This window comes from Copidosoma floridanum, unplaced genomic scaffold (genome assembly GCF_036245765.1).
Source record: "Copidosoma floridanum isolate Cflo_tuat_1 unplaced genomic scaffold, Cflo_Japanese_pri ptg000011l, whole genome shotgun sequence".
In the NCBI taxonomy this organism is placed as follows: domain Eukaryota; kingdom Metazoa; phylum Arthropoda; class Insecta; order Hymenoptera; family Encyrtidae; genus Copidosoma; species Copidosoma floridanum.
In genome coordinates this window covers 2,470,234-2,494,513 of record NW_028321888.1, presented here as the reverse complement: position 1 = coordinate 2,494,513, position 24,280 = coordinate 2,470,234, and the positions used below count along the sequence as shown (strand labels likewise).

General features: G+C 35.2%; 2 protein-coding genes across 4 annotated transcripts in view; one reads left to right on the top strand and one right to left on the bottom strand.

The window, feature by feature from the left end:
* Positions 1 to 24,280, bottom strand: part of zfh2 (Zn finger homeodomain 2) — a 192,920-nt gene that overhangs the window by 24,967 nt on the left and 143,673 nt on the right. The gene's annotated exons all lie outside the window — the stretch shown is intronic.
* LOC149375143 (uncharacterized) lies at positions 15,936 to 17,669 on the top strand. Its single transcript, XM_089590078.1, has 2 exons — positions 15,936 to 16,180; positions 16,293 to 17,669. Exon 2 carries the CDS (start codon positions 16,401 to 16,403, stop codon positions 17,667 to 17,669), a length of 1,269 nt encoding a protein of 422 aa, XP_089446204.1. The 5' UTR covers positions 15,936 to 16,180; positions 16,293 to 16,400.

Here is a 24,280-nt window from a genome sequence, read left to right as displayed (position 1 = left end):
CCGGCATCGCCGACGCAGGAAGCCGGCCAGGGTGTCGAAGGTTGCCAGGGTGCGCCCGGCGTCCGAATTTGCGACCTCGAGTCGCTCAAGCTCGTCCTCCCATGCGCGCCGCGTCGAGGAGTCCATCCCCGTCAGTGCACAGGAAACGAACCAGTCGTCCCACTCCGCCACCGGACGGCCCAGAGTGCGCAGCTGATCTCGATGGCGGCCCAACGTGTCCAACAGACCCTGCAAACCTCGAGCCGACTCCTCTCGCAACGGTTTAATGTTGCGAAGCGCCGTGATGTGGTCGTGTACGAGAATGCGGCGGTGCTCGAACCGTGCCTCCAACAGGGCCCAAGCGGTCTCGTAGTTCGCGTCAGCGATCTGGATGGCCTCGAGCGTCGTTTTGGCGTCCCCCTGGACAAGTGATTTTAAGTAGAAGAGCCGTTCGACGTTCGTGAGATGGCTGTCCTCGTGGATGAGGGCGCGAAAGAGGTCTCGGAAGCTTTCCCAGTCCTCTCGCTTGCCGGAGAAGTTGGGAATGCTGATACGGGGCAGGCGAGGGCCACGAGTAGGCCCTGAGCTCGGTGGAGGAGCAGGATTACCGTCGGTGGGCGGCGGGAGGGGCGCCATTGACAGCCTCGCGTCGTAGAGGCGCGCCCTTGCGGTGATGTAGCTGGCCTCCACTCGCGGGTACAATCGATCCAGGAGGCCCCGCTTCTCCGGCGGCGGGCCGTCCAGCAACCTCACGTGGTTCGACTGGAAATCATGCCAGTAGCCCTGGAGAAGCTCTAGCCTCACGTCCACAAGCCCCAGGCTCCAGGCTTCGATCCGGTCCACGTCGAGCGCAAACTGCGTGACAACGTCTGCGAGGGCGCTCTGGGAGCCGTACAGGCTCGTCCAGCCGTCGTCTGACCTGAAAGCACGATCACGTGCTGTATATTTGTTCTGGATTTTGCCTCCGGGCCACCATCGATTGGTGGCGTCGGCAAAACAGAATTGAGTAGTAGTTGGGGGAGGGCGAGCGGACGTAAAGCGGTAGAGAAAGAGCGGGAGAGGGATTGAAGTTGTAGGTTAGGGACGATCTGGCTGTAACCAAGCGCGCGGCGTAACTGCCTTGGCCTGGTCGAACGAGTCTCTCGCGACCAAAATGGCCGCCAAGGCAAACAACAAAGGTCATCAAGTGGACCGTAGCAACAATGGCCGCCACCGCGATCGAGCGAGGCGGCCATGGTCCCGACGTGTTCATGCACGCCGCCAGCGACGCAGTTTCGATTGCGGCTGGGCTGTAGAGCTGGACCGCGGGCGCTCACCGCCCACGGCAACCCCGACCACCACAGGTGACGCGGATGCCCCACATGGCACGCGTATATGGCGACACGGATCGACCGCGGCCCAATTAACTCATTCCAGGCCGCGGGCACTCTCGCGGCCGCGGCGGCCTTACCCACACGAAAAGCTGTCACTTTACTTACATTACGTTAAGAAGCTGGTCGTCCTGTCCTGCTGCGTCTCCACTGGTCGCCGGTCGCCTCACTTCAACGGGATCCGGCTCGAAGGACCAATGTTTTGTGGAAAAATACTCTTTATTTATAGTGGAACGTACACAGGCTGCGAGGCAGCAAATAAACACATTTACGTCGCGTCGAGTCTCCTTTGTTCTCCTCTTCTCTCTTCTTCTTCTTGTTGAGCGAGTGGCGGCTCACACGTCTTGCTTGGCGGTCGACTCGAGCACGATTGATGGTAGCGCGCAGCACCGAGCGCCTTGGCGGAGAGAGCGATCGGGGCGCGGGGGGGGAGCACTCGGCAGGACACGACCGCGCAGCCAGCGCCTTTGCGGCCGAAAAACTCACACTCACAAGCTTTAATTACTGATAAAATACATTAAATAACGCAAGCACCAATCACCACACAACCCGGAGAGCTTACTGGTCATTGTAATAATTACTAAAAATTATTCATTGGTTATGCACGAACTAATCACCGCACAACCCGATGCCTTTACTGGTCACTTCGTTAATTAATTAATTAACACAAGCACCAATCACCACACAACCTGAGGTGCTTGCTAGTCATTGTAACAATTAATAAGATTTATTAATTAATTGTGCAAGTGCCAATCACCATACAACCCGATGCACTTACTGACCACTTTGTTAATCAATAAAATAACACAATCACCAATTACAGCAAACCCGGGGCACTTATAAGTCACTTTGCTAATTGATAAAATAACACAAGTGCTAATCACCATCCGACTTAGAGTGCGTGCTCAAACTATTTATTATTAAAAAGCATTAAATAATGATTTACGCGCCAATAAAGTGCAACCAATAATGAGCTGTAAGCGCCTTAGATGGTCTGGTAATGAACACTCGCGTTATTAATTACTAAATTTTATTAATTATCAAAATGCTCAGTAAGCGCCCGAGGTTGTGCGGTGATTGGCGCTTGTGTTATTTTATTAAATAACAAAGTGACCAGTAAGTGCCCTGGGTTGCGTGGTGATTAGCGCTTGTGTTTTTTGATTAATTAACAAAGTGACCAGTAAGCGCATCGGGTTGTGCGGTAATTCGCACTTGCATAGTTAATTAAGAAACTTTATTAATTATTACAATGACCAGTTAGCGCCCCAGGTTGTGTGGTAATCGGTGCTTGCGTTATTTAATATATTTTATTAATAATTAAAGCTCGTGAGACTGGTGATTGTAGTGTTGGGTTATTGGGTTAACTAGCTTGGGATTGATTTAAGTTATTATGTATGAAACTATGTCGAGTTATCTGGGGTTATGCGTCTTTCTCCATATAGGCAATTTAAAGTTTCCTCCAAGTTTGGTGGCCACTTTTGAGATTGCTGCCACTGTTTCGGGGTTGTACTGGTATGTGCAGGAATGTCCGAGTGTAGTAGCTGGGTAGCTTAGGCGGCACTGTGGGTAGATATAAGTGTACCACAGAGCGCGGTCGCTCAGTCGGCTACGTCGTGGATTGGCACGTGGGAGACCGTAGTTTGATTCCTGGCCAGTGAGTTTTTCGGGCAAGTACCTCTGTGATCTTTTACAGCTGCTTTTTCACCACGCAATGCTCCTCGAGGAAGGCTTAGGCGATCTCCTCGCAGCATAATTGCCTAATTTCTCCCTACCCCTCTCCTTTAACGGGAGGCCTCTTATCTCTCTTCCCTTCCTTCTTCCAAGTGCTAAGTGCCCTCAGTTGTGCCCTTTATAGGAACCGGACGTGAAGCACTATAATATAAAAAAAAAAAAAAGATATAAGTGTACCCTCTCAGTAACGTTAACTGGTGTGTCCAGGAGTGGTCGAGTGTAGTAGCTGAGTAACATGGAGGTACTGCGGATAAATATGTATACATCGTCCCAAGGACGTTAACTAAGTAATATACGATTCATTTCCGCTATTTGGAACATTTTAAAATGACGTTTTTTTTTGTATATTCACAGTTATTAGAATTTTGAAAAATTATTTATTTTCTAGATGACAGACATTATGAAAGAAGAAAAGCATGACTTTAAATTTCCTATTAAAAGTAACGTTTGAAATTACAATTTTTTTTTTTTTCGTCGGAGGTGTCGTTATATACTTAAGTTGTTACAATTTATTACTAAAATTTTTTTTTGTAATATTTTTATTCCAGAGTTACACACATATGGAATAATCTTATGCATATAGTTGTAATTATTAACATGACTAAGTTTAATTTAACATTTGCATGCAATTAACAGTCATATTATGTTAGGGGTTAGTGCGTTAAGCGCTAATTTTGTGTTTTTAAAAATTACAAATAATTTTCATGTTCCGAAATAATAACTTGACAGATATTATATGTTTACAGCATTTTTTTGTGTATTTTCTTGTGTAAAGTAGGTTTCTTGTGAGTTGCAAATCTTAATTTACCACTCTTGCATGTATTCATTTGAATCATGACGAAGCAAAGTTTCAAAACAAAGAGGAAATTATAACTTGTTTCAAGTAATATAAAATAATTGAACGCACCTTAAACCAATTTTTTATTTATCTCTGAGAATGAAATTATAAATGAAAAGTTATAATGGTAACAAATAGAATGATTTTATGAAAGTATTCATTAAAAAAATTGATAATAATTCTTAGTTTTATATTCTAATCGTCAAAAAAAATTTATCTTATAATCTATTATTATAGAATTCCACACGAACTGTAGGGTACTGCTGCAGTGTGTTGAGTTTTTTTATCTTGAGTTTTGGGTATTGAACAAAAAATTTCTCACGAAAAATTAAAATTAAAATTCAAGTTATTGAAAATAGTATCTTTTAATTGATAGAATATATTTTGATGACTAATGTCAAAATATACACATTTAAATAGTAAAATTTAGAAATTAAATACCACTAGTCAAAATATCTGAATTTTAACAATAATTAATAAACATTTGATCAACAGATTTTTTTTTTGAAAACAGTTGGAAATACAGCATTTACAAACACTCGTCATTATTAAATCAGTCTTATAACATTACTTGACCGAAGAAAAATCAAAACCAAACATTAAATTTAACTTAGACAGTTTTCATATGTTTAAATCATTGGTGGCTGGATCCAACTCGAGTTCAGATAAAATACGTTAGGGGTGGTAGGAGTCGGTTTACACCTCCAATAAATTGAGTGTTAACGGAAATTTTTTTTCTATACAACATATTTTATTTGTAATTTATTTTCAGATTCTGTTCAAAAAAATTTTTTTCAGATACGGACTACTAGTAAAACAGCCAATTGATTGAGGAAAAAAAATTTGTTTATAGTGTAATTCTACAAAATCCAGACTTTTACCTTAATGTTCATTATTAATCATACAGAATAACTTAATAATACATTATATAGGGAGTTAGGTCGCTCTCGCGGGAAAGTGAACGGAAGCACGTGTATGTGCATAAGGCGCCGTGACAAAGTCTGCTGTACTGACCTAGCCCACAACTGTCCGCTCTCTCAATTACGGAAAATGCATTTATATTTAACTCACCAGTACTCGTTGATGTTTAAATAATACACTTTTAAAAAATTATAGAATTTTCTTCACGGTATCTAATTTTTTATGGTATTAATTAAATAGCCTTAATACTTTCTGTATGGGAGATAAAAATTAAAGAGTAAACGGCATGGTCAATCTGATCTTCTTTTGATAGAAGTGTGCTATGAATTATCGAAATAAAAGATTTTAATGATATACTTAGCATTGAAGTACAAAGTCTCATTAAGGCTAAAACTAAGTTTTAGATCATAATTTTGAGTAGAATGGCTTCTAAAAGTAATTTTGTGAAAAGCTATCATACCACATAAAAAGTCAAGCTGTTGGTAGACAGTTTACTCAGTGTATTTTTCTACATTTTTTTGACAACTTACACTTGAGCCCATGGTAAAGACGAAGAAAAAGGGAAACTTCGTAAATTTTTTTCTTGAAATCTGTAAACGCGATTGTGCTCAAATTCAGTGACAAAATCTGTACAATGTTTCTCTACAACATATATTTTTTTTTAAACGTCTTCATCAATACGTGGATTGCACCCCAACTTCCTTAATGTCATCCGTATATAAGAACCTTGTTTTTCTCTGTTTCATGAGTAATAAATTTTGGTTTGACATTGTATTTGAAAAATTAAGTTATTTCTAAGCGTGTTGCATTGCAAATACCTCCATCTAGACTTTAATGTATTATTTACTTGATAGGGATGATTTTAAAATTTAATTTATGTTGCAAAAGAACGTCTCTAACGTATTTTAATAATTTTATTGAAAATTAGATTTAAATATTATCAATAGTTCAATTAACTTCCTCATGAGTCGTGTAATCGACGCTGTAGTGAATTACAGTTTCTTCTATTATATTATTTAAAATTTTTTTTGTTTAAAAAAGATGTGTATTTATTGTGAGCTGTTAACATAAGATTATTCATCGAAAAACTATCAATCTTTTAAAAAATTTTCAAACACACATCATGAGTTTCTCATTCTTCGGGTATTTTAAAATATCAAATTAATCCATTTCTGACATCTAATATCAGTGATGTGAATTTTAGATTATTTTATTAAGGTGGCTCATCACACGTGTCCTATCTGATTGCGTGACATCAGACCATCAGACCTACAAACATCCGGTCATGACGCTGTCTTGTGTAATTGAAAACAATTGCATAAATACATTTTGTATGCCAACATTTTTTGAATACTTATAAAACTATGAAATATTATATGATTGGAGCGGAAGGGTTTCGTGCGAGGAGCACGTAAGGAGGCGAGACTCCAATAGTGTATGTATATAGAGAGGGATTATTACTTATATTAACAAAGAAAATATGAAAGCACCAAGAATTTCGTATACGTATATAAACTAAAACAATATTAGTAGCGTAAGAATAACTCATATTCGTATCCTACTCGTGTTTGTAACTATACGAATATATATGCAATTCAATATGATATCGAGCAATGCATTATTATTTGATAACTTTCAACATTTAATGATATTCCCCGTGTAAAAAATTTTCTTCTGTGTACATTGATCCATAATAACGAGCCATGCGTAGAGCAAAGCCTCTACGGTTTGAACAATTGTATAACTAAGTGTCTAGTAACACAAACCTTACACGTACGAATAAGTAAGCACACAATTGACTTAAGTTGATTTATGTCCCTACTCCTATTTATACAAGTGCAATAACCAATACTTTTTCGTACATATTCGCTATGCACCTATGTCAGGTGGTGCCGTCGAGTGAGAGAAATTGTCCCTCGCTAAGATCATGTATTAGCTCTTCACAATTGCAATTTCCTTAAATGTCTTATATTAGATTTGTTCGGCTTTCCGACCCAGAGCGCTCTGAGCGCTCCGGAGTTTTAGCCGAAAACTTGTTCTTGCTCCGAGCTAACCCAAGCAACTCCGAGCAACTTCTATACAGTCCATATATTTATATTTACAGTCTTGGCCATAAATATTTACGTTTGGCTGTAAATATAGATACACTGACTGTGTAGGAGTTGCTCGGGGTCGCTCGGGTTAGCTCGGAGCAAGAACAAATGTTCGGCTAAAAATCTGGAGCGCTCAGAGCACTCTGGGTTGAAAAGCCGAACAAATCTATATAGTTCTATAATATGATTTAATTTTTTTAACGATGTTAGCCCTTGTCATCTATTTAATGTATTTCTAAAAAAGGAACGTTCAATATATTTGAACGTACTATATTTAATCTACCGATTCCAGTAGTTTTTATTTAATTTTTTCTTTTTTCCTTAGCTTTAAATTTATTATTGAAAATAAAGTCTTCCAAATGCTTACTTACCGAATCAATACCACAGAATTCTCAATATTATTAAATTTTAACCAATTTGGCAGTGGTGTTCAATAATTATTGACAACAGTTTTAGTATTGTTTACTTCAAACATGATGTTTCATTGATTTTTATAATGTAACTAGCGGCCCCCCGGCTTTGCCCAAGACTCATCAAATGGAACACCGTAGTTTTGACATGTAATGTGAAACGTTTTCAGTTTAAAATTTTACATCTACTCCTGACACTTCTCAGAACAAAAATCTTCTTCTTGAAAACATATTTGTTCAGAATCCATACAGTTTATTTGATCAAATAATAAGCTGTAAAAAGTGAAATAAATATAATTATGCTGAAAAGTACTGTGGGTTCCTTATGCCATAAAATAATCGTTGGACCTAAGAGGCCGTTGATTTGCAGTTTCTCTCTTAAAATTATTATTATTGGTCGATTTTCATGCTGCTGCTGTAATCTTGATAAATGTTCTGCGTCAGTTTCTCAACGCCTAAAATTATAAGCACTTGAAGCATTTAAGGTGGCTTGGGCAGTTAGTACCGTACCTAGAGTAGGGTGCCATCACTTAAAAAATCAAAGCTTTTCAACGGTGAACTTTTCGATAAATATGGTTGTTTTGATAAAACCAAAGTACAAGATCAAGGAATTGTCAGAAACGTACCGTAAAATTATAATTGTGAAAATTGGGAGATGTTGCGGAGCAAGCCAGATTAACATACTTTTTCATACTTTTCTTCTGATTTTCTCTCAAGTTAAGTCATTGGCCCTATGTTTTTAAGAATTTTGTAGATTTTTTGCAAAAAAATACACAAGAAATATTTTAAAATGTTTAAGTTAATCAAAGATTTCCGAACATAGAGTTGATTTTGTGACCATTGTCCATAAGACTATGTGTTAAACTGGTAAATTTTCAGTAGCGATTGGCAAAAAAATTAAGTCGTTGACCCCAGTGTTTAATTATCGTAAATGAATTTGGGATACTTTATTTACATAATTCCAGAATTTCAGAGGTTTTATTTAAGCCAATAAAAATCGCCCAAGCCACCTTAAAGTTTTTCTTCCAATTCACTCTTTTGTGACTGTAGTCATCGTTAAGACTTTTTTCAGCCCAGAAGGCTATTTTTTGTCAACTTTGTGAAATTGTAATATATTTGCTGGTAAGGTAGTTTGACGTCTGATGACCCTAAAAAGTACTGGTGAGCTCAGCTCTTTCTTGACTGAAGTTTTCATCAAACGTGACTGCCTGAATATCTGAGGGTGATTTACTCTGGCCTGCTGCTGTAGTACCAGACTGATCGGGAGGAAGACAACAACGTCTAAAGCGTTAGAGATAGTTGCAGAGCTCTTTTTTGAGGTCTCTTGGTTGTACGCCAGAGACGTTGGTGTCTCACCTACCTTTTTTTTGCAGAGCTCAGTCGTTTTAGTGAAGATTTAAGGTGGGGAAATTGGTTCGTGATGTTTGCCAGGTGTAGACTGTTGCATTTGCTCAAGTTTATTTCTTCCTTATAGCTGTTAGGTTTGCGCAATGAAGACCTTGGAGGGATTCGATTATTTCTGGTTGAATGCTTAGAGCTGAGAGAGTAATGTAATGAAGGATCGTTGGTCACCAGGGTTCTCAGCTTTGCGACGAACAGCTCCGCTAGTAACGTCTGCCAGTGAATAACTGACTTGGTTTAATAGTGGCCGCCTTTATAAAGTTTTTTAGTACACCAATCGTTGCCGAAAATGGTAGTAAAAATGTATTTGTTGGCAAGGTAGTATAAACTTAGATGGCCCTTGAAAGAACCGATGAGATTAATGTTTAAGTAGGGAATGTAAATATTTACAATAGCGCTGAAAAGGGCCAGTGGTGAAACTTCCAGTTATTCCTTATTATTATTCTTGATGATGAAGAGCTGTCTGCGGGTAGCTTGACTCTTATAACCCTTGAAGTCTCTATGTACGGAGACCGTGATGGAGGAAGATATGCCACTGACCAAAGAATATCTTGACTTCGGGTCGTTCCCTAGATAACTAACCGCTCATCAGTAATTGAGAAAGTGGACCTAGAGAATATCTTTATATTTGTGGGTATGCTGTAGCGACGAACCACTTAGGAGGCCGTTGTGGTTGTCCGAGCTCAGGGTTGTTTTCCCTGGCTTATTGTAGCAAAATCGTCTCTGGTATACCAGGTCGGTTGGAAGAATGGCCATTAAGCTCCAAATTTCTAGAGCAGATTGTGCTCTGGTTAGATGTCTCCTGGTATTTTACTGGAGACGTTAACGTTCAGAACGCTTTTGTGCTGGTTTCACTCGTCAATCGTAATGGTTTAGGATGGAGTTTGACGTAAGTCGGTTACACACTAGAGAACAGTGTCGTTGATAGCCAGTATACCCAGCTGCACGACTCCCAGCTTTATGCTTTATGCACTGTCGGTGAACGACTATGGTATTGAATACTTGTCTCGGGAAAAGTATAACCAGACTCACTTAATTTCGTTACAGGTAGGTTCGACTTTACTTTTACGCTACCTAGTGGCTCCTACTAAACTAAAGTGAAAAGCTGGCGTATTTTTGAAAAACTGTGAGCTTATTTGTTGTTATTGTTATTTATTTATTTAAGATAATAACTATATTAAAACCATCTAGGAGGTATCAAGAATTAGTATCAAAATTTCAGCAAGATCGGTTAAGTAGTTTTTACGATTAGTGGATACAATGGTTTTAGTGACTTTGCTTTGCATATTACTAAGATGAGTGTATACATTTTAGTAATGCTTCTCTCCCCTTTTTATCTGGCTCCCTAACCCTCTTCCATGATAAAGTTTTTGCAGTTACTTGATATTTGGTACATTCGGCATGAATTTTCAAATTAAAAAAATTATTATTTTAGTGATATCAAAGATATAAATGTTAATATCCTTTATTGATTGTATAGTAAACTTAATTTTATACAATAATGATTGTGGAATCGTGGATGTTTTGGGAAAAGTAATTAGTTTCACTTTTTCTCATTAATTAATACAATTATTTGCGTGGTTTTTTATGTTGCAAAACATTTCAAACAAAAATAGAAGGACAGTACAAAAAAATAAGACATACGGTGGGAGAGAGTATATAACGTTGATCTTACTAGCAACAGTAATAACCAACATCCAATAACCCACAAAATCAACAAGGTTGAAACCAGAGTAGAAGTAGCGGCAATGACTGAGAAAATATATAAATAGCAGCAGAGGCAGACGGCAATATACGAACAACAGCAGAGGTAGAGATCAAGGCAGAGATTATGATAACAGAGAGAGTAAAAAATTTCAACTACAATCACAAGAAAAATCATTAGTATAAAATATTTGAATTGAGCACAAAAAAAGTAAATAACTTTTGATAACTCTGTAACTGCGTGACAGATAATTATAAAATGTGGTTAATGAATAGTGGGAATTTAGTAGTGGGAGTATTAACGATATCATGAATATAGATGAATTATTTAGTAAAAACATTATTTTGAAGAAACCTTTAGATGTTAAAAGATAAGAAAGAACTTTTTTTTCTCCTTATAGGTTTTAATAACTGTAACCATCATATAATGATAGTAATGTTTATTATCTTAACAAACAATGTTTTTCTTTGGAAGTTAGCTTGTTAGGTGGTAAAAAAAGACTACAAAAATAAGCTACAAACATAAATACAGATTTTAAAAATTGTTTCGGAAAATAAAAATAAATTTAACTGTTGTCTTTGTTGTACTTACCAAGAATAAAGAAAAACATTTTGCGTATGTTGGAAATTATAAAAGTAATGTACGTAAATTAACAAAAAGGTACAATAGATTAGTTACTGATATACATAGATGAATAATGAAATAAGCAAACCTGAATCTGAGATATTGTCCATAAGTAATAAAAAAAGTAGTTTATTTATAAAATTTAATTATAGTGGACACCATCGAAAACCAAACACTTTCTAAAATATTTTTTAGTATGAATAGTAAGTAAAGACTTAAAAATTGACGGTACATAAGTGTTAAGTAGAAGAAAACCAGAAGTCAAAAGACACAATAAATGAGATGATAAAGCAGAATTTGAGGTATTAGTTAGCTATACTAAACATGTCTGTAGAGTACATGTTAAAAATAAAATGATATTGTAGTGAAAGAAGATAAAATGAAATTAATTTTTCAAAATAAAATTAGAAAAAATTTAATTATATAAGTGAAACTGAATCAATAAATTATGAATTTGAAAATTCTGAATCTGATCATACTGAATTTAAAAACGCCAAAGTACAAAATGTTGAGAGTGAAGACCAAAATGTTTAAAAATGATTTAATAGTTAGGATAAATAAAAACAAACCACAACGGAAAAAGTTAATGCAAAACAACGTAGCAAACCGTAACTTTCTGTGATGTAATGTAAAGTTTAGTTGGATTTTGGACCAAAGTTACAGTTTGTCACGTTTTTTTATGTTTGATTATAGTCTACTACAACCCAACACATTATCTTACGACTCGTTACATTTCATTATAATTCTAAAAAGACACTTGATTCTCGTGAAAAAGCAACTGTAGCAAACTCTAATAAACTGTAAGGAAGTGTTGTTATCTGTAATATTTTATAGACACATTTCCTTATTTTTTTAAATAAAATTTGCCTTAAATGAAAATAATTGAGTAATTATTAGTGTAATAGTATGTGGTAATAAATCATATCGAAGCGTAAAGAAAATGTAATAAAACGTAACATAACATAATAAAATGTAAAAACATCCAAAATCCATGAGAATAATACACTTCCTTACATTTTCTTACATTTTCTTGCGGGTTACGGCATATTATTACACATGCTTACTTTCCCTTATGTTTTCAAATTTCCGCTGGGGAACCACTATAAAGAAAATCAGAAAGAAAGACAAGTCTAGTAATAAGATAGGGTAATCCAATGACACGTATGATTTACGTAAATAATATAAGTGCAAATGTACCAGCAATAGCAGAGGAGACAGTATTTTCCAAAAACAGCTTAAATTAGTAAGTAACTATGAACATCGAAAATGCTTCTCACAGAATAAGTATACAGAGACGATAATTCATCATTCAATGAAATGTGAGTAATAAAAGTGTTACTACCTTATTGTTTGTTATACTTTTAAGTATTTGTTGATGACTGGTAAGAACGTTGTTTAAATGTAAATGAAATATAAGAAATTAGAAATCATTGCATAAAAAAATTTATAATGAATAATTTTATGGAAAGTTAATAATTGTTCTAATATTGAAATTAATTATGCAAAAAAAATACACGTTATGATATGAAGTAAAATATATATATTTATATATATATATATATATATATATATATATATATATATATATATATATATATACATGGGACGAAACGCGTCAACCTAAGCCCCCCTCTGCCCATAATTGGTTTCGGTTTTTAAGAATGTGCGACCAGTCAAAATTGAGCTTTTTTCCTCTAATTTTAAGGACGTTCGGTAGAGATAGAATCCTGTAATGAATCTTTTTGAAATTTCAACCAGACGTTCTTATTGTTGTTACAATGAAGCTGTCAAAATTTAAAGAGGTTCGTCTATTTCGTTTCCGAGATATTGAATTTCAAAGTTCAGTCATTTTAACACGGTCGCTTGTGGGGAAACTTACAAAAACTCAGTTTTAAAAAAATTGGCATGATGAATTTCTCCAATTTTTTTATATGTCACAGATAATGTTATTAACTATATGTATACAAAGTTTCGTGACGATTGTCTAATTAGTTTATGGATAAAAAAATTAAATAATAGTTCGACGAAACGCAGCGGCAACGTCGCAAGAAGCGGGAAATTCAAAATGTTACAGGACGTAAATCAGTAAATATTTAAATATTATGGTAGATATTTATGTATTTCTGCATAAAACATAAGCTTTTATATATGTGTGAGTGTATGTACATAGATTCCATCCGTACCCATAAAAAAACAATCTATTATAATAACACATATTTATTTTTCTTAATAAAATTTTTAATTTGAAATTTTTATACAATACATTTTTTTTACACAAGATAACGAAATCACATGCTTGTAGTAATCATAGAGACTAGAGTCTGTCCTCATTATTTAACATATTACTTTCAATGAGACTTTTCAAGTCACATAAGAATTCAAGAATTTTATTTACATTAGCTACGAATGTAATTGTATGTACATATATCTGTCACAAGTCTTTTTAATTATTTACTGATTTTTATTACATTGTTTTAACGAATAAAAATCAAATACTTATATCTTTAGCAATATACACATACGCTGCCGTAACCGACACAGCAGACAGTGCAGACACTGCAGAGTGTACATCACCTGATGTGTATATATGTGTGTACATGAACAATCACACATTGGCGACCCGTGCAGCGATGTCAAGTCTTCACTCATCGCTACTTCCCCCTTGCACCACAAGTGGTTCCCCCCCGCTATTTTTACTGAACGTCCTTAAATGTCATGCGGCATTTTTTCATCATATTTAATGATGGACCAATACGGCACCTCTAACGGGTGAAGCGTCTCGAAAAATAAAAAACTTTTTTTTAATTTGTCATTTAGTACGATATGCAAGTTCCTAATTGCGTAATTATGATCAGATATTCAGCTTCTCATAATATCTTCATAACAATTGCCATAAAAAAAATTAACATAACCTCAAAAATACCCATGACCTCTTAATCCAAAGTTCTGAACCCAATAGCTTTTTAAAATCAAAGTCTGCGAACTTGGAACTACTTGAGACATGAGCTTATCAACTTTCTGATCTCTTAATCCAACACCAAGCTCACGAAAACACCCTACCTAACCTCAAAAATACCCACAATGAACTCCTAAACTCGCAACAGGTTCATACCACAGGTGAGTAAACCCAGTTACCACACTCGCGCATTATTCAACGGAAACGTTAGTTAGTAAGCTCTCTAAATTTTGTAACAATAAACTCCTAAACCTACGAACGGTGCATACCACAGGTGAGTAAGCCCAGTTACCCCACTCGTGCGTAGTTCAACTGGAAAATTAGCTAGCAAACTCTCAAATTTTCAAAACGACGAACTCCTATACGTTTTCCCAGAATCTTGAGCTAGTCCCACGCTTACTAGAATACCCAACATAACCTTAAGAATCCCTACGACTTCATAACGAAGGTCTACTTAATTAGAAATGATTTAGACATAAGCTTATTAACTCCCGGGAGTAAGAATTAAGAAAATATTGATTTTTGAAGGGTTCGCCTACCTTATTTTTACTATCGATTTTTTTTTTTTATAAAGTTTGTGTGAGACTTAGGTATATTTCTGTAATAGCCATTTTTGCGCCTAATTGCAACAAAAATTTCGTTTTTATTTCTTTCTATTACTTGGATTGTCTTTAATGTATCCGTGTAATTACTTGAATGTTAAGCTTTCTTAGGGCCACAGCACTAAACTCCAATACAAGTTACATTCTCTGTAACATAAAACACCGAGGTTACAAAACAGGGTGCTTTTGGCAAAGAATATAGAACTCTCCATTCTATATTCTGTGTTTTTGGTACACTTTGATAAGGCCATACTGATATACATAGCACATGGGATAACGCACTGCACAGAAACATTGTGCAATAAGGGGTCGTGCATATAATACGTCACACGTTTAGGGGGGGAGAGGGATCGTACATTTTTGATGAAATGTGATATAGGGGAGGGAGGTGTCAGTCGTATGTTATGTCACGAATTTTTTAAAAATTTTGTTTAATATTTTTTTCTGGTTTTCGGTAAGAGTTAAATCTTGTGACAGTTGTAAATCAAATTTTGGTGGTTCAAACACTATCGTTTCGTCAGAAGATAGCAGCACTGCGTTGATGATAAGTATTCATGTAGGGACTTGAGCTAGTAGAGCTGGCTCCGTCTCTCTCGCTCCTTTTCCCTGCTCCCTGTGCTGCTCGAGGCCATGCGCCAAGACAGTAGAGTTTAAGCTGTAGTCGAAAATAAACGTTTCTGAAATTAAAAAGTATGTCCAACTCAAATTCGTTGTATACTCAGCATTATGATGCTTATGGCAAAGCCCACCCCACGAAACCAAAATAATCTGTGCAAAATGAAGTTAATGAGTTGTGGGCTAACCTCAAAAATAGCAAAACATTTGTGGAAGACACAGAGCTAAAAATTAAAAACTTGCTTGAAGCTTGTACCCAAAGCAAGGCAACGTTATTTCATTATTTCAGTTCAAAATCATCGTTCACGACCAAAATCTTGACTAATAAACAAGCTGTTCCTCAGCCTAAACATAAACTGCCAACATCGCAGCTTGACTCTAACATTCAAGTAAGTACTCATTCTTTTAGAAGCACGTAAAATTTAGTTTTGCCGTATTTTAAAGTGTCAAAAAAAAATTACAAAAATAAAAGTGTCGGACGGCCAGTAGTTTTTGTTTTTTTTTGCTGTATAACCTCTATAAATATATGATTGTTATTTCCAGATATCTGAAGCTGGAAAACCAAAGGGAAACAAAGATGAACTGACGATCAATTCATTGCTGCACATCTCTCTCAAAAAACCAGCTCAAAAATTAAGTGAAACAAAAATAAGTGTTCTGGAGACTGAACTTAATAGTTTAAATGCTCGAGATGCAGGCTTGGAATCAAATAATTCAGAAAAAAAATCAAAGAAGTAAAAAAACTATTGACGGAGGAAAAGAAAAATTTGAAAAAAATTTAAAATGCTGCTGAACGTCAAAAGAAGACCCGTGAAACCAAAAAATGAAAGCTTGACAAACTTGCAGAAAAAAATCCTGAAATAGCAGCCACTCTCGCTATTCGAGGCAAAAAAGAAAGGCCAAGAGTTGAAGAGGACCAGACTGATCTGTCAAAAGTATTTTTTGTTTGTTCTATTATATATCTATGATTTTCCGTGAATACTAGAGCAATAAAAAGTCGATATATAGCTGTCGACTATATTCTAACGATTAAAACCGTTTTTCCAGGTTATTTCGGAAATCGCCATACATGGAGGAGCTTCTGAAGATCGTCGTCGTTCAAATTTAATCAGAAGCTGTAGGACTCTGGATGATCTTCGCAGCGAATTAAAAACGATGGGTTACACAATTAGTCGTTCTGGATCATACCTCCGTCTTCTTCCAAAGCGCTCAGATACTATCAAGGGGAAACGCCACGTTGTGACAGTTCCAGTGAAATTTTCGAGATCCGAAGCTGATAAGCATGCCAAACATCCATATGGCGAATTCTGCACTACGACAATCAGAGCTCTTGAAACTGTGGCTTCAACTCTTGGCCCTGATCAAGTTTTTTTTTGGTCTCAGGATGACAAAGCCAGAGTTCCTTTGGGAATTACAGCCACCAATAATCAAGCTCCTATTTTGATGCATATGGAGTACCGCATTCGATTACCAGATCATGATTTTGTCGTAGTTGAACGGCACAAACTGATTCCATCAGTTTACGCAGGGATAAAAATCGATCGGGATGGTGAGGGACGCCCTGAAGTAGTTTCCTACTCTGGCCCAACCTATGTCACTATTCGCAGTGGCAAACATTGCTCGTCTACTGCTGAAACACACGCAACAGATCTCGAAAGACTCACTCATTTTCCAGAGTTTTCTTCATTCACTAAAAATCAAAATTGTGACGTTAAGCCCATTTTTATATGTACTTTCGACGGGGGGCCTGATGAAAACCCACGTTACGCAAGAGTGATTGCTTCAGCAGTAAATCACTTCAAGAAATTCGACTTAGATGCCTACTATATAGCAACGAATGCTCCTGGTCGAAGTGCATACAACAGAGTAGAATGTCAAATGGCCCCGCTGAGTCGTGAACTGACTGGTTTGATATTGGATCATGAAAATTTTGGGTCACACCTGAACTCCCAAAATCAAACAGTGGATGAGGAGTTGGAAAGACGTAATTTTGAGCACACAGGACAAGTTCTTTCGGAAGTTTGGAGTTCTCTTGAAATTGATAATTTTCCAGTCGTAGCCAAATATGTCAATCCAACAGTAAATCCAACTGCAGTATTGGTCAAAGATGAAGGATGGTATTCTAAGCACGTGCGAGAGTCGCAATACTTTTTACAAATTGTAAAATGCGATTCGGAGCTCTGTTGCGGTAAAAGAAGATCAAGTCTTTGGACTTTTCTTCCAGAAGTATTTCTTCCTCCACCTGTGCGTATTTGGCAAACAGACTTGGGGTATACAGTCGTTGACCGTACAAAAAATGAAGGGAAATTCAGTCCTCTATTACTTCAACTAGCCTTGAAGTTGCACCTTCATAATGACGAATTTCAGCTTTCACCATACGACTATTTTTGCCCGAGTTTGGTATCTTCTCTTGCGAAAAGGTAAGTCCCGTGGTATTATTATTTTAACAAAAAATATACAATAACACATTACGGAAATACGATCAGATTGGATTTTACTGATGATAACAAAATTTCATACGTTAAAAAATTTATTATATTCTTTACTTCCACAATTTAATCAAACTATTGCTTTGAATAGATTTAATTTAGTCAATACAAAACTATTCTATAAATTCCACTAAAAATTATTAATATACGGTGTATTTTTTTAGAGCGTGCAAGGTATGTGGATTATACCGAACTTCGATAAAGTCAGCCAAAACTCACATGACATTGCTCAAAAAGGAGAAGCCAACCAATGAAGTAAAACTTCGACCAAAAAGAATCGCTGCGCAACTCGCAACAGAGTTATTGTGCATTATGAATAATGAATTAAAGTCTGAGGACGCATTATGGTTGGAAAAAGAACGATATTGATTCCGACTGCATTCCTAACTTCGACGGTTCTGATGACGTTGAGGGATTTCCTTTGATTAAAAACATTAAAAAATTGTATCAATCACCATGGATTCCGATTTGAGAGAAAAATCGAATCTAGATTTCTATGTCAAAAAGTAATGTTCAACGTTTCCTGTGATTTAAAATTTATAAGATACATAAAATACATCATAATTTATGATATGTCACAAGTAAATGAACATACATGATGTATTAATATATGTATTTGTCATGGAATAAATATATATTCATAAACTAAAATTTTTTTGAAATAATTAGAAATATTTAAAAATTCACCTACATTTTCAAATAACTAAGAGTGTGATGTGATCTCCAATAGGGGGGGGGGTCAGGGGTCAAGTCCTTGTGACAATGTGTGACACAGGGGGAGGGGGGGGCGTTAAAAGAAGGCTGAAAACGTGTGAAGTTTTATATTCATGACCCCTAACCCTTGATGGGCTTCACATATTCATATCTGAATAGTACCTATAGAATATGTATGAAATACGTACTGCAATTGGCGACCCAACCATGAATTGTATACCGGTGTACTATTTTATACATATCTAATGTCCTGTATCATATTTCTGTTCTTTTGCGCTATTCTTTCTTTTCGTGTAATAGCCAGTTGGCAGCTTTTTAATTGTGTCATTCGTAAATAGTTATTCTTTCTCGTTTGTTTTAACTCTATGTTGTAGTTTTCATCCGGGTTTTATGCTACAGCCCTTGATGTTTCATTCTCTTCACTTTGTTTTATTTTCTTATCTTAATGTCTCGTCCTTTCGCCTTACTGTTTCGTTTTTACACCTCAATGGTCATGAGCATGTTCATGTAACTACTTTGATATTTACTTTCATATACTGCTCAAGACAAGCTTTATTAAAACCATTTAAAGCACTTTTTTTGTGCGTATATAAGACTTTAGAAATGTAATATTTAAATAGAATATTTGAGGTGAAGCTCGATTTAAAGTACGTCAAGTATCTTTTTTATCATTAATTTATTTTCTTTCTTTAATCAGATGAAACATAACTATTGGTATTTATCCCTTATAGTCATGCCATCAAATAGATGCTGTAACCCCCACAATATGCCTGGTCATATTGGTAAAGCTTTGCGTCCAATTACCAGAACTATATTAGACAGATTTCCACAATGTTTTAGCGTCGACAAAGTTTGTACTTAATGTAGGAAGTATTCTCCGAACGACAATAATGAAGAGGTTCAACAACCAGATTTTTTTAACGACACAAGCCTCTGACAGTCAGATGTTGTAGATCAAGAGGATAACTTTTCATCTAAAAGAAAGATACATCTTTCCCGAGAAGAAGAATTAGAAGAAATGTTAAATAGACTAAAGTGTCTATTTTCAAGTTTACCTGCTCTTGATCCACAATGAATGATAATCCTTACGATTGCTCCTGATTGCTGGTCAGTCAAAAAAACTACGAGAGAGTTTGGCCCATCTGAATATAGCGTTAACAAAGCCAGGCATTCAAAGAAATCGTCCGGAATTTTGGCAGTACCGAATTCCAAAGCCGGCAAAAAATTGCCTGATATTACAATTGATAAAGTTACAAGTTTTTATGAAGATGATGTTAATAGTGTAGCGATGAGATTATAAAATTTTTTGTTTCAATACATTTTTTATTATCTTATTCATAGTAAAAATTCATGGGGCTCATAATACATCTCATCCTATACAAAATAATATTTTATGTGATACAAGGCTAATTTTACTATACGTTGCAAAATAAATAGACTACTCTTTACAGTTGCTTTTCTTTTTTTAATTACAGCATCTATTTTCAACCAACTGAGTTTTACTTTTAAGTAAGTTTGAAGATTTATTAAGAGCGACAGTTAAGCTTAGCTTCTAGGTTATGTCGAGTGTTTTAGTAAACGTGGGACTGGCTCAAGATTTTAGATAAACGCATAGGAGTTCGTCGTTTCGAAATTTCGAGATTTTTCTAGCTAATGTTTCAATTGAATTATGCGCGAGTGGGGCAACTGGATCTACTTGCCTGTGGTATGCACTGTTCGTAGGTTTAGGAATTTATTTTACAAAACTTAGAGAGTTTATTAACTAATGTTTCAGTTAAATTATGTACGAGTGGGGTAACTGGGTGTACTCGCTTGTGGTATGAACCTGTTTCGAGTTTAGGAGTTCATTGTGGGTATTATCGAGGTTACGTTGGGTATTTTTTTGAGCTTGGTGTTGGATTAAATGTCTAGGAAGTAGATGGCTCATGCCTTGAATGATTCCAAGTTTGCAGACTTTGATTCTAAAAAGATATTGGGTCTAGAAGTTTGAGATACGGGATCGTGGGGATTCTTAAGGTTATATTAATTTTTTTTATGGCAATAGTTAAGAAAATATTATATGAAGGTGAATATCCGATCATAATTACGGAGTTACAAGCTTATATATCGTACTAAACGACAAATTAATAAAAAGTTTTTTTATTTTTTGAGACTCTTCACCCGTTATAGGTGCCATCTTGGTCGATCATTAAATATGATAAAAAAATTTATTTTAAAACTAGAAGAAAAAAGTTAAATTTTGACAGGTCACACATCCCAAAAAACCTAAAACAATTATGGGCAGAGGGAGGATTGGGTTGACGCGTTTTGCCCCATACATATATGTATACATACAATTTTTTTTTTTTTATATTATAGTGCTTTACGTCTGGCTCCTGTAAAAGGCACCACTGAGGGCACTTAGCACTTGGGAGAAGGAAGGAAAGAGGGATAGCAGGCCCCTTATTACTGGGAGGGAATAGGGGGAAATAAGGCAATTTTTGCTGCGAGAAGGTCGCCTAAACCCTCCTCGAGGAGCATTGCGTGGTGAAAAAGCTCATGTGAAAAATTACAGAGGTACTCGCCCGAAAAAGTCGCACTGTCCGGGAATCGAACCACGGTTTCCCGGCGTTCCAATCTACGACCTAGCCGACTGAGGCACCGCGTGCTCATATATATATATATATATATATACAAGTGGGGCTCACGCCCTCCTGCGCGCACTGCGCGCCAACCCCCCAACTTCCGACTATTGTGCATCAATACAAAGCAGTATCAATACAAAGTACAATTAGTAGTAACGTAGATACTAGATATGTAAGTCCAATAGAAGCAGCTTGGAGTCTTCAAGAATTTACAATTTGTGGTAGAAGTCATACAGTTGTAAATCTAGCTGTCCATCTTGAAAATAAACAAAAACTAATATTTAAAGAAAGTGATATCAAAAATGTAATAAAAAATTATTAAACACCCCTTACAGCTTGGTTTGAATTAAATAAAGTAGATGATTTTGCAAAATCGCTAAAATAAGTTAACATTCCAGAACATTACATTTTTGACAGTAAACTTAAAATTTGAAAAAAAAAGGAAAGTTACTCTGAAAAATATTGCTATAGGTAGATTAAATATAGTATCTCCAAAAGATCATGAACGCTTTTTTTTAAAACTTATTTTAAATAAATTACATGGGGCTACATCGTTTGAAGACGTTGAAAAACATAATGGAATAACATATAAAAATGTCAGGGATACTGCAATTGCAATGGGTTTAATAGAACATGATTTTGAAATCGACAATATTTTTAAAGAAACCATGACAATTATGTTTCCATACCAGTTAAGACAATTTTTTGCTTGGTTTTTGATTCCAGAAAACATTCAAGGAGATAAAATATGGAATGAATATAAAAAATATTTTACGGAAGACTTCGATAATGATAATAATAATTGTGCTCTTCTACATATTAATCAAATTTTGGTATCGGAAGGTAAATCATGTAAGTCTTTTAGTTTACCGACACCAACCATTAGCAACTATATAAATAATTGCAATATTGAGGAAATATCTTTCAGTAAAAAATTTTTCGATATAATCTACACAAATTTAAATGAAAATCGAAGAAAAATTTTTAAAACTATTTGTGAACAAGATGAAAAAGTATATTTCATAGATGGTCCTGGTGGATCCGGAAAAACCTACTTATATAAGACACTCATTTATTACTTTATTTCTAGAGGTAAAAATATTTTGTCAATGGCTTGGACAGGAATTGCATCTGTATTACTTCCAAAAGGTATGACCAGTCATAGAACTTTTCGTTTACCTCTAGACTTAGATAATATTGAAAGTGTATTTTTAGAATTTGAAACTGAAAAAAAAAAATTAAGGAAAGTTGATTTAATAATATGGGACGAGGCTTCTATGATTCCAAAAAAAGCTCTAAAAACCGTTGATAGAACGTTGAAAGACTTGTGTAATACAAAACTTTGCTTTAGTAATGAATGAATTGTATTAGGAGGAGATTTTCGACACATCCTTCTTTCAGTTATAAAAAACAGTAATAAAACTATAGTAATAGAAGAAACTATTAAATCATTATTTTTATGGAACTTCTTCAAAATTTTGAGATGACAAAATAACATCCGTTCTAGTAATAACGAATTTTTAAAATTATTGTTAAGAATTGGAGAAAGGGACATAGAAACATTTAACATTCCTAAATCCTGCATAACAGATGATGTCTGTACCAAAATATTTGGTAATTACAGCAACTGTTTTGACAATAACGTGATACTAACTTCACATAATAAATATAAATTTTTTTTAAACAATAAGATTTTTAGTAAATTACATGGGGAAACCAAAACTTATTACAGCATCGATACTGCAACATATAAAGGTGTTGATAAATCAGATGATAATATTTATATAAATTTTCCCGTAGAAATGTTAAACAACATTCGTGAAGGCTTGCCACCTCATGAACTTAAATTTAAAATAGGTACAATAGTAATGTTAATTCGAAATTTGAGTATATCAGACGGATTATGTAACGGTACACGATTGCGAATTACTAAATTACTGAAGTATAACGTAGAAGGCGAAATAGTAACGGGAGAAAAAATTGGTAATAAAGTTTTCATTCCAAGAATTACATTAAATACTAGAAATACTTCATCGTTACCTTTTATTTTATATAAAAAACAATTCTCATTAGTTGTAGCATTTGCTATGACTATAAATAAGTCTCAAGGTCAAAGTTTTGATAATGTGGGATTATACTTAAAAAAACCTTTATTTTCTCATGGTCAATTATACGTGGCTTAATCAAGATGCAAGAATAACGATAGAATTTTTGTTCAAGTCAATAGAGAAAACAGTTAAGAGATTGAAAATATAGTTTGGAAAGAAATTTTTGAATATAAAAATTTATCTAATATTCATAACATGATTTAATTATTATTTTTCTATGTATAGGTAAAATTTATTAATTAATAATACATATCATGAATGTATATCGTGTTTATCTATTGTACGAATTTTAGCATTAATTTAAAACAAAATAAAAATGGACGTAAGTCTTCGTGGTTTCATCAGGCTTTATAAGATGACTCATAAAGTGATGCGAAACTTTCATTGTTTATATTAATGATACTCTAAATTTAACTTAAGTTTATGTACGTAAAAAGAAGAATTGTGTTATAAAGGACTATATAAGAGATGATAATATCATAATTATGCGCACCAATATATGTGTATAAATTATTTGGTTTCAAAATATTGTTAACTCCATATAAATTGGTTTTTAAACGTACTTAGTTGTATGAATAATGATTTTTAGCGCAACAACCCCCTATGAATCAATTTATGACTTTTAATTTTTTCTTGACGATGAAATAAATTATGGCAATAAGACAGTTTTGTACAAAGATAGGTAAAGACGGTATGATCACGGTCAGGTTCCAAAAAAGTGGTGTGGGGAGGCAGTGGGGGCCATGAAAAAATTCATGGGGGTCAGTGGGAGCACCATAGGGGGTGGGGGAAAGTGGGATGTTTTGAGAAAAAATACTATACAATATTTTCTTGTGATTTGGTAGGAATGTGGTAATAGACTTTAACACATTGACAGGGCTGGTAAAATGCAACGTTACAAAATGCTAACAAAAAAAGTCAGCCCACCAAAAACTTTATGCTTACAAAGAAACTAAGGGATACAGTAAATCGAAATACAATTGATTGTATTTAAGTTTAGCTGATTATAGTATTGTGCAGTAATCTGTAACTATTTGATTAAATATTAAAATATACATTGTTATTATCCCATGAAGCCATACGTGGTTGAACCCCCTGGC

Bases quoted from the DNA above. Each gene is read 5' to 3' on its own strand.
- LOC149375143 (XM_089590078.1), top strand. From the start codon at position 16,401: ATGGGTTACACAATTAGTCGTTCTGGATCATACCTCCGTCTTCTTCCA.